Source organism: Capra hircus, unplaced genomic scaffold (assembly GCF_001704415.2).
Source record: "Capra hircus breed San Clemente unplaced genomic scaffold, ASM170441v1, whole genome shotgun sequence".
Classification (NCBI taxonomy): Eukaryota; Metazoa; Chordata; class Mammalia; order Artiodactyla; family Bovidae; genus Capra; species Capra hircus.
The window spans coordinates 1-14,955 of NW_017213994.1; the positions used below are offsets into that span (position 1 = coordinate 1).

Consider the following 14,955-nt stretch of genomic DNA (forward strand, 5'->3'; position numbering starts at 1 on the left):
GAAGAAAACAGAGACGAATGTCATAATCTAGAGATAGGCATATATTTCTTATCTAAGAACACACAAAAAAAATAGTAACTGTAAAGTGCTTCATAAAAATTAAAAATATCTGTTCACTGAGACTCTTGAAAGAGTGAGGACTTCCCTGGTGGTTCAGTGGTTAAGAATCCACCTGACAATGCAGGGTACACAGCCTCAGTCCCTGGTCTGAAGATTCCACGTGCCATGGGGCAACTAAGGCCATATGTCACCGTGCTGAGCCTGCACTCTAGAGCCCGCAGCCACGACTACCGAGCCCAAGCGCCACAACTCCTGAAGCCCGAGCACCTCAGAACCTGAACTCTGCAACAAGAGAAGCCACCACAGTGAGAAGCCTGCGCACCACAACTAGAGAAGAGCCCCCTGCTCACTGCAGCTAGAGGAAGCCCGAGCACAGCGACAAAGACCCAGCGCAGCCAAAACGTACTAACTAACTAAAAAGAGGGTGAAAAGGCAAGCCGCAGACTGGGAGAAGATTCTCAACGCATATCTGCATATCTCTGATGAAGCAGTTGTATCTAGAATACACAAACGACTCCTACAAATCCATAAACACCTCTTTCCCATTTAAAAAACGGGAGAAAGACCTGAACAGGCACTTCACAAAAAAGGACGGTCACGTGCCCCACAATCATGTGGAAAGACATTCATCATCATGAATTCTTAGAGCAACACGTATGAAAATCACAGTGGATCTACTCCATGCCCCCATGAATACTAAGAGTTGGTGAAGATACAGAGCAACTCAAACTCTCTCGTAACAGCTGACGGGATCATAAAGTGACGCACCACTCTGGCAAAGCTAAACGCGTCTGCCTCATGACCCAGCAATCCCAATCCGAAGCAGACACCCGAGAGACATGGGTGCACATTTCCACAAAAAGACATGTACAAGAGTGTTCGCAGCAGCTTTATACATAAAACAACTCGGCAGGCCCATCAGAGGAGAATGAATGGAGATATAATCACACAGTGGAATTCTGAGCCACAAAATAAATAAATAAAATGCCAATACATGGACGAATGCCACAGATAGCTGGCTGAACATATCCACGATTCCATTTACATAAAAGTCAAAACCTAGTAAAATTAGTCAGTGTTGGTAGATAAAATGAGGGTGGTTACTTCTGGAGGAGGAGATGGAGAGGACCTCTAAGAGGGTCCTTCAGAGCTGGGTGTGGTTCCCATGGGTTGCATTACTTATATAACCACCCTCAAGCTATACATTTAACATCTGTGCAATTTACTGCATATTGTATTTCAAAAAAAAGATGACTGGCTTACTTGCAAAAACCAAAAGCCTTAAGATATGGACAAAGAGGCCTTCTGGCTTTTCTATCTTCTTTGGCTTCCAGAACCCCTGCAGTAAACTCGTACAGCTCTGAAGGGATCTTTGGCATCTGCTCGCTCCAAGTAGCGCAGGACACCAACTGCGTGGCAGGCATTTCTCTCCGATAGCAGCAAGACAGATTTGGTCTTTTTATCTCCCTGTTCTGCAGAACCCTTAAAATTGGGGGCCAAATAAAGGAAGTGAATCATCCATACCAGTCTAAATGATAAAACTTAACAGACTCTTAAGTTTGTCATTACGTGAAAATGCTAGTGAAATATTAAATAATGCGTATTAGTCAAACCTGTTCAGTTAAGCTCTGAAAATGATCAGACATGCAATGCAGGCGTCCACCGAAACTTTTGGTGAGGAAGGAAAGCTGAAGTGAATAACACACGTGGCATCGGTGATGGCCAAGAGTGGGATGCAGTCGTCTGTTAGGGCTGGAGAAAAAGAAGTGAGAGTCTCAAAGGAGGCTGGAATTTCACCACACGCACTTCACAGAGAAAATTCCAGGAACCATACTTCAAAACATTTATTTCATTTTATTGCTGAGATACAAGGAAACTTCTTTCCCATTTCTTTTCCCCAAACTTCAAAGCTCAGTCATTAAATTTCAGAAAAAATAGTCTCCTTTTTAACTTGAAAAATGCCTCTATTACAAATCTAAGCTACCCATGTGATGTTTTCACTTATTTAATACAAATTGACTTTTGTATTTCCAATACCAAATTTAGCGATCATTGATGACAAGTTTCATCACAGGCATACATATATATGACAGTGATCCTTAAACTCGAACTCCAGGGAACACATCTAGACCAAGGGTTGCTGACCACTGCCCTGGAGATACCTGAATTTCACCTCAACATCAATTAACTGAAGTTAATTTTCACTTTGAAATTAACATTACTAATACATTCTCATTAAATCTGAGAATAATAAATTTGGAAAAAGAGGTAAATAAATCAATCAAAGAATAATTCCTATTAGTTCAGCCTTCTCTAAATAGAAGTAGAAATTGAAATACTTACCTAATACAATGTGAGAACCAGAACTTAACTTCTTTTTCCACTGTTGTGAAACACTTTTTAAATTAAAAATCATTTCTTTATGCATTTTCAAGCAAAATATGGAATTGCTTTCTACCACCTGAAGATGAAACCAAAGGGGCCAGTTCACACTCAGGAATATAAACTTAAGAGATAATTTTTCATCAATAATTATCAACTACATCAATATTTGCCATTTAAAATTATTTGTGACGGGGTTACCTCACTGATCCACTAATTCTAAGAATGAGATGGTTGTAAATTTAAATAAATATGCTTTCAAAATTCTATCATTTGTACCTAAAAACTTGCTTCAGTGAAACAAATATTATTTTGCTGAAACTATTTTTCTTCCTTTTAAAATAATGTGTGCATACGTGTGTGTGTGTGTGTACTTATGTGCATGTATACTCACCTCTGCAGGGGTATGTCTATGAACACATGAAGGTTATGGCACTACTGTCAGGAGGGTTTGTCCGCTACACCCCCGAGTGCGTTTTTGTTGAAATGTGGATGCACTGCTTCTCCTTTTCTGCGCGGCCTCGTTTCCACATTTGAGGTTTCATACGCAACTAGATTAAATCTTTGGCCAATTTATTTGGCTTCTCTGGCTAAAATGATGATACATCTTAGTGTCAGCATCTCTACTTTCTTAAACAGAGGGGACAGAGGAGGCCGCCACCTGGGCATGAACCGGCTCCTTCCCACGTTCAGCCAGGCCCCCTTGGCTCTGACGCCTCAGTGTCAGGCCCTGCTGTCCTTTCTTACTGCCACCAGTGTTGCTTTCTGGCAGAGCCTGTGCTGATGCTGAATTTATAAACCTTTATTTTCTTGTCAAAAATTTAACTATTCCAGTAATTCCCTGAGGACTGCGGATTCAGCCACAGTGTAAACAAGCCATAAGCACATTCTATGCGTGGCAGGGCTCACCTTACACACGGTTTCTGTCTCAGCTGCAGAACAGGTGAAGATCAAGGTCTTCTGTGCCTGACTTGGGATGAAATCAAGAGTCTGGAGTAAAGTAGAAGTTTTTTCACATTCCAAGCAAAGATGTACTACCTAGTAAAGAAACGCAAAAACAGTGGGACTTTTAAAAATGTTCAAGGTGCTCCAGTTTTCCTTTTTATAGGAAAGTCATAACTTTAATAGAGAAGGTATAAAAAGCAATAAAAATTCAAATACATAATTCCAGATTTGTATGTGAAATCAATGCAGTAATCTTTAACTATTAAGCCACGAATAAAGGTTACTGGCCTGTGCTCACCAGCCCCCACCATGCGCACCCACAGCGCAGTACCTGCTGGACGCAGCCATAGAGGGCAGCCTCTTCCATGGCCGTGATCACAATGTAGGGGTCGTTCATGAACTCTTTGATTAAATGCTCTATATGTCTGTTCCAATGAACTCCAACTGCAACAATCTGATGTGGGGCAGATTCCCTTTCTTCAACTTCCCATGTTTTTTTTAAAGTTATCTAATATAGCAAACATCTAAAAAATTAGTATAATTAATTTCATTTTTATTTCAAAAGAAACTAAGAATTAGTTTGACAGAACATAAACAGTAAAGAGTGTATATTTTCTGTTCTCAGAATGGGGAAAGTCTTTAAACATTAAAGCAAAAGAAAAAAGACTAAAAAGGAAAAATGTTAAATATAGACAAAATTAAAACAACCAGCTCTTTGCAGTCCCACAGACTGCAGCATGCCAGGCTTCCTTGTCTTTCACTATCTCCCAGAGTCTAGTCAAACTCATGTCCATTGAGTAGGTGATACCAACCAACCATCTCATCCTCTGTCTCCACCTTCTCCTCTTGCCCTCAACCTTTCCCAGAATCAGGGGTTAACAGAGGTAATAAAGGATTAATTGCTTTATATAAAAACTTCTACTGTACAAACTAAGTAGAAAAAGATAATCCCACTGAAAGAAAACAATCAAAGGAAATGAAACAGCAGCTCATAAAAGATTGGGTTCAAATGGCCAGTATGAATCAATGCTCAATTTATCAAACTGTCAAGGACACAGAGATTCAGTAAATCAGACTCCATGTGTAACAATCAGCCTGGAAAAGGAAGCTGGACGAGGGCCTCCTACTGCTAGGGGTCCAGCGTGTGTGGCCTCTGGTACACTGCCAGGTGGAGTGCAAATTCATCTACACTTTCAGAAGGGCCAGTGTACAAGGCAGTGGTCCAGATATTAACTTTGGCAAATAACAACTGAGACTTTAGAGGAGTTCAGGAACCCTGCCCAGACTCACACAGTCAGGAAGTAACAAAGCCTGGACTTGACGCTGGGGCCATCACTGCCCCACAGGAATGCTCCAGGCTGTCACTGCTTTCAACAAATGCCTTCTAAGAATTCACAGCCTCTGATCCATTAATCCCCTTCCTAGGAATTTATCCTAAGAAAAATGTGTGCAAAAAAGATGTGTTTCTTCAGCCACACACACAAGTGATCCTAAATATCCAAATATAGAGCAATTATAAAACAAATTATGTTGTGCCCACAGGATTCAGTACTAGGCGGACAATAACAATCATGCTAGGAATAGTGAGCAGCAGCAGCACAGAGCTGTTCACTGGAATGCGAGGTACAAACTAACACACAAAGTAAGGTCCTGGTAACATTAAAAGAGTCATGCTCAAACTTCTCCAAGCCAGGCTTCAGCAGTATGTGAACCATGAACTTCCAGATGTTCAAGCTGGTTTTAGAAAAGGCAGAGGAACCAGAGATCAAATTGCCAACATTCGCTGGATCATCGAAAAAGCAAGAAAGTTCCAGATGTTTTTCTGCTTTATTGACTATGCCAAAGCCTTTGACTGTGTGGATCACAAGAAACTGTGGAAAATTCTTCAAGAGATGCGAATACCAGACTACCTGACCTGCCTCTTGAGAAATCTGTATGCAGGTCAGGAAGGAACAGTTAGAACTGGACATGGAACAACAGACTGGTTCCAAATAGGAAAAGGAGTACGTCAAGGCTGTATATTGTCACCCTGCTTATTTAACTTCTATGCAGAGTACATCATGAGAAATATTGGGCTGGAAGAAGCACAAGCTGGAATCAAGATTGCTGGGAGAAATAGCAATAACCTCAGATATGCAGATGACACCACCCTTATGGCAGAAAGTGAGGAGGAACTGAAAAGCCTCTTGATGAAAGTGAAAGAGGAGAGCGAAAAAGTTGGCTTAAAGCTCAACACTCAGAAAATGAAGATCATGGCATCTGGTCCCATCACTTCATGGCAAATAGATGGGAAACACTGGAAACAGTGTCAGACTTTATTTTGGGGGCTCCAAAATCACTGCAGATGGTGATCACAGCCATGAAATTAAAAGATGCTTACTCCTTGGAAGGAAATTTATGACCAAGCTAGATAGCATATTCAAAAGCAGAGACATTACTTTGCCAACAAAGGTCCATCTAGTCAAGGCTATGGTTTTTCCTGTGGTCATGTATGGATGTGAGAGTTGGACTGTGAAGAAAGCTGAGCACCGAAGAACTGATGCTTTTGAACTGTGGTGCTGGAGAAGACTCTTGAGAGTCCCTTGGACTGCAAGGAGATCCAACCAGTCCATCCTAAAGGAGATCAGTCCTAGCTGTTCGCTGGAAGGACTGATGCTGAAGCTGAAACTCCAACACTTTGGCCACCTGATGCAAAGAGTTGACTCATTGGAAAAGACCCTGATGCTGGGAGGGATTGGGGGCAGGAGGAGAAGGGGACGAGAAGATGAGATGGCTGGATGGCATCACCGACTCGATGGACATGAGTTTGAGTGAACTCCGGGAGTTGGTGATGGACAGGGAGGCCTGGCATGCTGTGATTCATGGGGTCACAGAGAGTCGGACATGACTGAGCGACTGAACTGAATTGGACATTAATTATATGTATCAACAGACACCAAATTACAAAAAGGAAAGAAATACTCTAAATTAGGAACAACTGATTACCTCTGAGTGTTAAGATTACACATGTGGGGGTTTTTCAAGTGTTCTTCTCTATTTCCCAAATTTTCTAAAACAAAATTATTGATTTTATAACCAGAAAAATATTAAGTATTTTAGAAAAATTTCCCTAGGAAAGAATGTTTGCTCTTCAAAGTACTTTAACATTGGGTAGAAAATTCAGATAAATGTTCTTCATCTTAATTACAGCAGATAAAGGAAAATTTTTCAGATTAAGCAGCTTTTTCCCAACTAAACACATTTCCTGATTTCTAAAAGACTTTCAATTTTCTCTCTCTCTATATATATATACATATGCTGCTGCTAAGTTGCTTCAGTCGTGTCCAACTCTGTGCAACACCACAGATGGCAGCCCACCAGGCTCCCCCGTCCCTGGGATTCTCCAGGCAAGAACACTGGAGTGGGTTGCCATTTCCTTCTTCAATGCATGAAAGTGAAAAGTGAAAGTGAAGTCGCTCAGTCGTGTCTGACTCTTCAGGACCCATGGACTGCAGCCTACCAGGCTCCTCTGTCCATGGGATTTTCCAGGCAAGAGTACTGGAGTGGGGTGCCATCGCCTTCTCCGATATATATATACACATATATATAAATATTTCTAAGTAGTAATGACATCTGAATGAACGTGACACACTTACTTGCTCATTAGCTTCAGAGAGTAACACTTCCACTTCATCCAAAAGTAGGTGACAGAGTCTAAGAAACAACAAGCTTTGATACTGGAGAAGTCTCAGGAGACTATGTGGTGTTGTAACAACCACATTGCCTACATTTTAAAAGAAAACAGAGTTAACACTTTAGAGTTTGCACACGTGTTTCTAACATCTCCTTTGCTAAGACTTCATACACTTTCTAGAAATGCCTTTTAATAAAATAAAAAACCTGTTTTTCTTACTCAGGTGGGTACACAAGAGGCCTGCCTGGGCCAGCCCCTGTATTTTCTGATTAAATACCTGGGTTTCCACCAGGTTTTGAGCTCCTGAAAGGCAGGGTAGGGTTTTAGTCAACACTAAATAAACAGCAGGTGTTTCCTACATAGTTGATAAATCAATGCAAAGACAGAGCTTTCTCAGTGAAACAGATGCAAGCCAAGAGTACACCCTGACTACCTACAGACACACAGCTGGTAAGCGAGGCCGGCCAGCACACAAGCCCCGGGTGGCTCCCAGGCCTAGGGAAAACCAGATAGCCTGGACAGGCTGCTTACACCCCCTCGGAAGCTTCATATTTTTGGCTTCATCTTTGCGGAGTCCGATTGTTAACAACACAGGATGAAGAGGTCTGCAGGATGCAATATAGTCTCCCAATAATTCAAAAATAAATTGGGCCTTTTTCCAACCAGGGCACACGATGACTGCCAGAGGCTGCAAAGACAAACAAATTCAATACAATTTTGGACAAAGGTTAAAAATCACAGAAAGTGTACATAAAAGCATGCAGGACACCTCTCTGTATGCAGTAAGTAGTACAGTAAGTACTAAGTTTTTGCCATCATCACTGTCATGCAGGTCAGAAAAGCCAAAACATAATCTCCTTAGAATGGATTCAGACACACTGACTCAGCTTCTGATAGGGTCTAAACTAAAAATCACTTGTGCACAAGTAAAAATCATTTCATCTGCAAAGTTCCCTTACTGGCAGGCGAGGTCCTATCTCATTTCACAGAGGAGCAGCCTAGGGCAGAGAGGTGGAAGCAGTTGCCCAAGGCTGCAGCAGCTTAACATATAGCAGCAACAGGATCTCAAGTCAGGCAGTCTGGCTCCAGACCGCACAAGGATGCACTAACAGCCTCCTGAAAAGGGCTGTGAAAAAGGTTACCATCTCTTCCTTAGGAGAGCAAGATTCCTGCTGCACCACCTGAATCCTGCTCTCTTCTGTGCCTCAGGGATCTCTCTCGAAGGGGCACCGTCTGCCAGCACCTTCCTGAACACATGGCCTCAATTAACTGAAGACAAGAACAAGTCTGCTCTTTCTTTTATGCAGATCCAGGCAAGCACCAGCTTCCAGGTCTCACACCTAAATGCAGGCTGACCCTGGAGACACGGACGAAACAGGACAGCCACAAGCGGCAGGCCTGGACATTCTTTCCTGGCCCAGCCAGGCCAATCTCAACACAAGCTGCCTCTCATCAGTGGGGTCAGCTGCTGAGTGATATAAATGCACCCACTTAATATTATTAAGTCAATATATCATAACACAGACAATGCAGATTTCCAAAGAAAACTCATCAAACCACAAGGCATAATGAGATAAACCATTATCTTTTCTAAGATGAAATCTGTACTGCTATTTTTCACCTTATAATGAGTGATGGAACCACCCGTAGTGCATCTCTGGGGAGAAGAACCGAGACAGATCACACTCATCAGTTCCCTGACAGCCAGACCCCAACAAAGCGGATGGTACACCCCCACCAACGGACCCTCACATCCACCTTCTCCCCTTTCCATCTGGCTTCTCAGCTATTTTCCGATTCTTATGCCTGGGAAAAATAGAGTAGGATTACAAAACTGTGATAGGGATAAGATGACAGAAAATCTAAATTCATGGGACTTCCCCAGTGGTCCAGTGGTTAAGAATCTGCCTGTCAATGCAGGGGATGTGGGTTTGATCCCTGGGCAGGGAATTGAGATGCCACATGCTGAGGAGTAGCCAAGCCCACACACTGACCTAGTGAGCCCTGGTGCTCTGAAGTCCACACACCACAATTTCAGAGTCCACACGCTGCAACTAGAGTCTGTGCGCCACGACGGAAGAGCCCACGTGCCCCAACTAAGACCTCATGCAGCCAAGTAAGTAAAACTTTTTAAAAGATAATCTAAATTCAACTCCCACGTCTTGTCACACTTGTCAGCAGGTAAGGACTTTTCATGAGCTTAATTTTCTCATCTATAAAATAGTGAAAATAACACACAGCCTGACCATCTCAAGGGGCTGCTGTGACAATTAGATTCAGTCAGTGAAATAATTCTATAAACTGCACATTCACCACGAAAAGCCAGGACTCTCCTGACTCAGACAGCTGCCAACAACTAGGGATTCTCGGTAACAATCAGTGTCTGTGTTGAGCAGAGTTTCTCACAGGACAGTCTCTGTTCTCAATTTTAATGTAACCTAAACTTAACCAAAAGTCAGGCGTCAAGTTTAAAATAAACTTTTAATCCATTTTGTTGGAAAACAAAACTGTCTTCAACTTACTCCGTTTCTACTTGGCAATGACTTGTAGCAGCCCCCTGTTTGCAGAATCGTAAGCATTGGTGGAAGGTACAACAAAGGGTCATTTCCACAGTGAGAAATGACCACCACGTCGCAGCCACGGGCTATGGGAGGCCAAGAGTAAGATTCAGTGTGGCTGGGGCCTGGAAACTTATTTCTTTGAAGAGCCTACAAAACATCAATGACAACCAAGACAACAATAAAGTACAGAAAGCTAACAGACCCCTCTCACTGCTTACCTTACCCCAACAAGTACTCACTGCTCAATCTGGTATTTTCCAACATGTAACTTAGTAAGCCCCCCAGACATTTTCCAGCAGTGAACTCCTGCTCAAAGAGACTCTTTGCTTTTCTGGCTTCAGACTGAAAGGATCCAATAGGCAGCGTGTTGAAGGAGCAGGTACTTAATGCTTACCAGAGCAAGGACGTGGTTTCTCTTCCTCCTTCTGATAAACTGCTGGTGCATCAGCTCCACTTGCAGGGCTTTTGTTTTGTAATTCCCCAAAACAAACATGCCTTTTGTTTGCTTATTTTTGTATATAACTGTCGATGAAACCCCCCAAATGTTCCAGAGAACTCTCCAGCTGCATGGATGCACTCCTCCACAAGGCTGAACTCGCCAGCCAGCCCGTCAGTTCTCTGAAGACCTCATCCCCCAGCCCTGAGCCCCAGCTGTACCCGGGGCTGGGATCTTCCTGCAGCGTCACCTCTTCTCTGTAACTTTTTTAGGTGAATTTCTTGGTTTGGTGGAGAACAAATTTTGGCAGCTTCTCAACAAAGGGTACAGAAGAAGGAAATTTCAGACTCTGCACATGTGAAAATGCCTCATTTCATCCTCACTCTTCACTAGTGGTTTGGCTAGAGACTTCCATGTTGGAAGTCACCTTTCACCAATATTTTGGAGTCAGTGCTCCTCTGGTGACCCATGGACAAGTCTGAAGCCATCCTGGTTTCTGACCCTTCCAGGGCTGGGTTTCTTCTCCCTGGAAACTTTCAGCATCTCTGGATCCCTTTCAATTCAGACGCTTCGTAGCAATGCGTCTACGCTCTTGCTCCTCAGTTGTGCTGGGTCTGGGGTCAGCAAACTCTCTTAATTTAGAAAGTCACAGCCATTAAGTCTAGAGAGTGTCCATGCACTATGCCCAGGATTTTCTGCCCTCTTTCATCATTCTTTCTAGAAATCCTATTCAGATATGAGACCTCAAACTGATTCTCAAATTCTCTTTTTCCCCCATTTCCATCTTCCTGTTCCACTTTCTGATGTTAACTTCTATTTTACCTCTCATATCTGTTTTTTTCTTTCTATAGTATTTTTAATTCCTGCTGCTGCTGCTAAGTTGCTTCAGTCGTGTCCGACTCTGTGCGACCCCATAGACGGCAGCCCACCGGGCTCCCCCGTCCCTGGGATTCTCCAGGCAAGAACACTGGAGTGGGTTGCCATTTTCTTCTCCAATGCATGAAAGTGAAAAGTCAAAATGAGGTCGCTCAGTACTGTCCGACTCTTAGCGACCTCAGACCCCTTTTTATCTGTTTTTCTTTTTTATAGCACCTTATTATTGTTGAAGTCAAGCAATATCTTCTCTTATCTGAGGATATCTATTTTCTCATGTTTTCTTTCACTCCCTACATCGTTTGTTTCAGTTTGTTTTCCTTTTTCCCCAGGTGAAGGCTTTCTTCAAAATGTCCAAGGATCCCTGGAGGCTGCTCACACCGAGGACACTAAATGCTGGGCTACACCTGTAGGCAGGCTGGAGCTCAGCACCACGTCAGAGTCCCATCACTGAAGGGAGACAGGCAGCAAGCAGGCATTTTTCCTGGGAGGACTGAACAACAGCGTTGCCCGAAGGTTATTCTCAAGGGTCATTCGGTGTCTCCAAGCAGAGCCTCTGTCTCCTTCCTGAGAAGCTTGCTGTGGGTGCTCAGGAAACAAGGGGAGCAGTTCAGAGCCCTCCCCACGTCACCCCTTCCTCAGTGGCCAGTCGGTGGCCAGCCGCCCTCTGCTGATGCTTTTCCATCTTCCAAAAGCCTGTAAGAAACTTCCTGCCCAATAAAGACTTCACGCTCATTCTATTCATCCTTGCGGGGTTTTCTCTTTTTACTTTTTTTTTTTTAATATCAAGAGGGAAGCAGATAAAAGTGATCTAAACTGATGCTCGAAATTGATGATCTAAGTGAAACCACAGTTGTAGAATGCAATTCTGAACAGAATGCGGAGAACATTCTAACTGCCCCGACTGCTTGTGCTCCTTCTGAGCTCCCTTTCAGAGGCTCATTTGAGAACTTACTGCACAAAAGCATCAGGTTTCCCCCCAAAAAAGAATTATTTACTTATAAGACGTTAACCTGGACTTTAAGAATAAATGAGAAATTAATAACAAAATCTTAAAAGGGAATTTCAAAAGCAAAGAAATTATGGAAATGCAACCTCAGAACTGTTTATTAAAAATCTCTCTACATTACAACAGGTCAGAGTTCCTTTATGAATCCCATCACCTTTTTCAGGTCTGTTGAGAGTGGTGCTGTCTCGACAGACAAGCAGGGCTCAATCTTGTTTCGCAAAACTGCCATGGGCTGCCGAGACCCCGATTTCAGCTTCTGCAACTAAGAACACAGGTGTTAGATGGCTCTGCCCAATGGTGTTAGCACAGAATACCAAGAACCTTACGGAGATGAAGAGGACATGAGAGTTTGGTTTCAGTGTAAAATCCTACGTTTATATGCTTATCAAAACCCATCAAAATAACCAAAATGAAAGGAAGATTATCTATTATCCAAACAGAAAGAGAGCCAAGAGCCATGTCTCTAAAGCAGTAATTTATTAGGTAATTTCTAAAAGGACGTCTTCACGTAAAGTTCTCCATGCAAGGAATTTCTGTTTATATCTAAAATTTAGAGGAAAGGAGGGATGGGATTTAAAGAGTGAACAGTTTTCTTTCTTTCGGCGGGGGTGGGGGGAGTTGCAATACCTGCTGTGCATCAGAGATTCCATCAGCTCTCAAAGGATCAGGGTTTAAAAACTGCAGTAATCTATAAGATAATCAAAAGGATCATTTGAAGGAAAAAGAAGTGCTCTTCAGTTCAGCTGTTATTCTAGCTTTCCGTGACAGAGGTAAAGTGAACTATAGGCATGGCCACGACATTACCGCTTGCTCTGTTTTACGCTGCCCTTTGCTACACAAGGGCTGTGGGGGTCTGCCAGTCTCCTGTTGCCCCTCTCCCTCCCTCACTGGGCCCTGCTCTGCACAGCAGTGCCGATCCCAGGACCACTGGCTCTGGACAAGGAGAAAGACTGCATGGTCGCTAACTCGTGTTCCTTCTAAGAAGCCCACTGCCGCCGTCCTTTCCTGCGGTTTACTCTTCAATCACGTCAAGGTTCTCTGGAACCCACAACAGACTGATAGAATAACTCATGTCATTTCATCAGAGGGTTCTAAGTAAAGGGCATGAGGCTAAAAGAAATGAGCTACATAGATAATGCCAAAGTCTTTGGTTCAAGGAAAATAACTGATTGGAGCATCACGACTTCCAGGTATTAGGTGGAGGGATGCCTGCGTAGGAGGATGTCAACTCTGGTGCGTTAACAACCATTCCAAGGCCAGTGGGCTCCATGGGGCAGCGTTCAGAGCCCTTGGCCGTGGATACCGTGAGGCCCTCCTGCTGGGATGTCACAGGGCCACAGAGCAGCCTCCAGGGAGTCAGGACACCAAGATGGCCATAGGGCAACGACCCTCTCCCCAGTCATCCCAGTTAGTGGCTACTGTACAATCTGCTCACTTCTGAACTGTCTTAGACGCTTTCTCACACTGATGGCTTCAGAGCAGCCACAGTTACTTGGAATGTGAGAGTGTTTTTAGGCTGGAAGGGTAAGAAATCATAAAAACTGGTACAAAAATGCATTGTGGATTAAACAAGTATAAAATGAAGAGATTACTCTACTGCTAACAACCTGCCTGCAAGTGAGTACTTTGTGAACCTGGCAGGACAAAAGAGAAAAAAAAAACAACTTCCCAAGTTTCACACTGTAAATACCTACTTTCTCCAGCAGGTGGCAGATCTATTTAATGGCAGAAAACTAGGAAGAAACTAAGCGCCAACCCATATAAAATCAACAGCCCCCAAAAGATCAACTACATTTAATTTGTTTCATAAAATTGTTCACTTGACAAGAGATTCAGGAAGGGGAGGCAGAGAATGACTATTTATAGCAGAACAAACCTTTAAACAGAAGAATCCGCCCTAGCAAATGAAAAAGAAAAAACTAACCTCAAAGCCTGTAGAAGACCCTGTGTGTGTGCTGTGCTGTGCTCAGGTGCTTCAGTCGTGTCCGACTCTTTGTGACCCCATGGACTGTACCCCACCAGGCTCCTCTGTCCACAGGATTTTCCAGGCAAGAATACTGGAGTGGGTTGCAGGCCCTCCTCCAGGGGATGTTCCTGAAACCAGGGATTGGACCTGTGTTTCTTGTGTCTCCTGCACTGCAGGTGGATTCTTTACCCACTGAGTCACTGGGAATGCAGGTTTGAAATTAATCATAAAATCATATATAAATTCTTCCTGCTTATACTTTTTCTACAATTATTTCAATAAAAAAATTTTAGGCGAAGAAAAAAAAAATCCATACTTCACACAGCCATTCTTCTCATTGTATTCTTTCTTCTCAGCTGATCTAAGTGGCTTCTCACTTGACTTTTGACATGAAGCACTAAAAATCAAAAACATTTGCTAAAATTTCTGAATCCATTTACTCCAAAAATCTGAAAATACCTTTATTTTCTGGGAGAAAATTTGAGAAGTACCACTACAGAATAAGTGGATCCACTTAAGTAAATTCTTTGAGAACTGAAACCGAGTCCTTTGAGTATGAAGACCTTTTTGACAGTCCCCGGGCTGCCAAGAGGGAGCAAGCCCCCTACAGCCTCTCTCCCTTATGGATTACGACGAGAAACCCGGGATGAACTATGAAACTACAGGGGAGGAAGTCAATGTGAGAAAACACCAGAATCACGGGGGATGTCCTGGCTTTCACATTTCTCTATCTCTTGGTGTTGACACAAGGGTGACCTGAGTTGCAGAATGGTGCAGGGGATGCAGACATCAAAAAACCTGAGAAAGTCTTCTACCGTCATCCCTCAGTATCTGCAGGGTACTGATCCCAGGAGCCCCAGGGATAGCAAGATCCAAGGAGGCTCAAGTCCCTTATATAAGACAGTGTAGTACAGCGGACCCTCTGCAATCAAGGAATCTGCATCAGTGCAGGTGCAGGAGCTTCAGATGAGGACGGCTGACTATATTTCAAGCCAGAGAACAGCAAAGAGGGCCTGAGACCAGTGGGTGTGAGGAATCCTGGCCCTCTCC

At 43.3% G+C, this 14,955-nt stretch overlaps 1 protein-coding gene across 1 annotated transcript; it reads right to left on the reverse strand.

Moving 5' to 3' along the window:
- Positions 1–1,197: 1,197 nt before the first annotated feature.
- Positions 1,198–14,302, reverse strand: LOC108635343 (putative ATP-dependent RNA helicase TDRD12; the record flags this gene model as incomplete). Its single annotated transcript, XM_018045525.1, is given in 14 exon segments — positions 1,198–1,433; positions 1,435–1,542; positions 1,674–1,729; positions 1,732–1,812; positions 2,404–2,521; positions 3,352–3,480; positions 3,719–3,874; positions 3,876–3,911; positions 7,023–7,150; positions 7,592–7,748; positions 9,583–9,768; positions 12,094–12,201; positions 12,567–12,627; positions 14,222–14,302. Coding segments are annotated over 14 exon segments (1,519 nt in total), but the record flags the coding sequence as incomplete, so codon positions are not given.
- Positions 14,303–14,955: the final 653 nt, after the last annotated feature.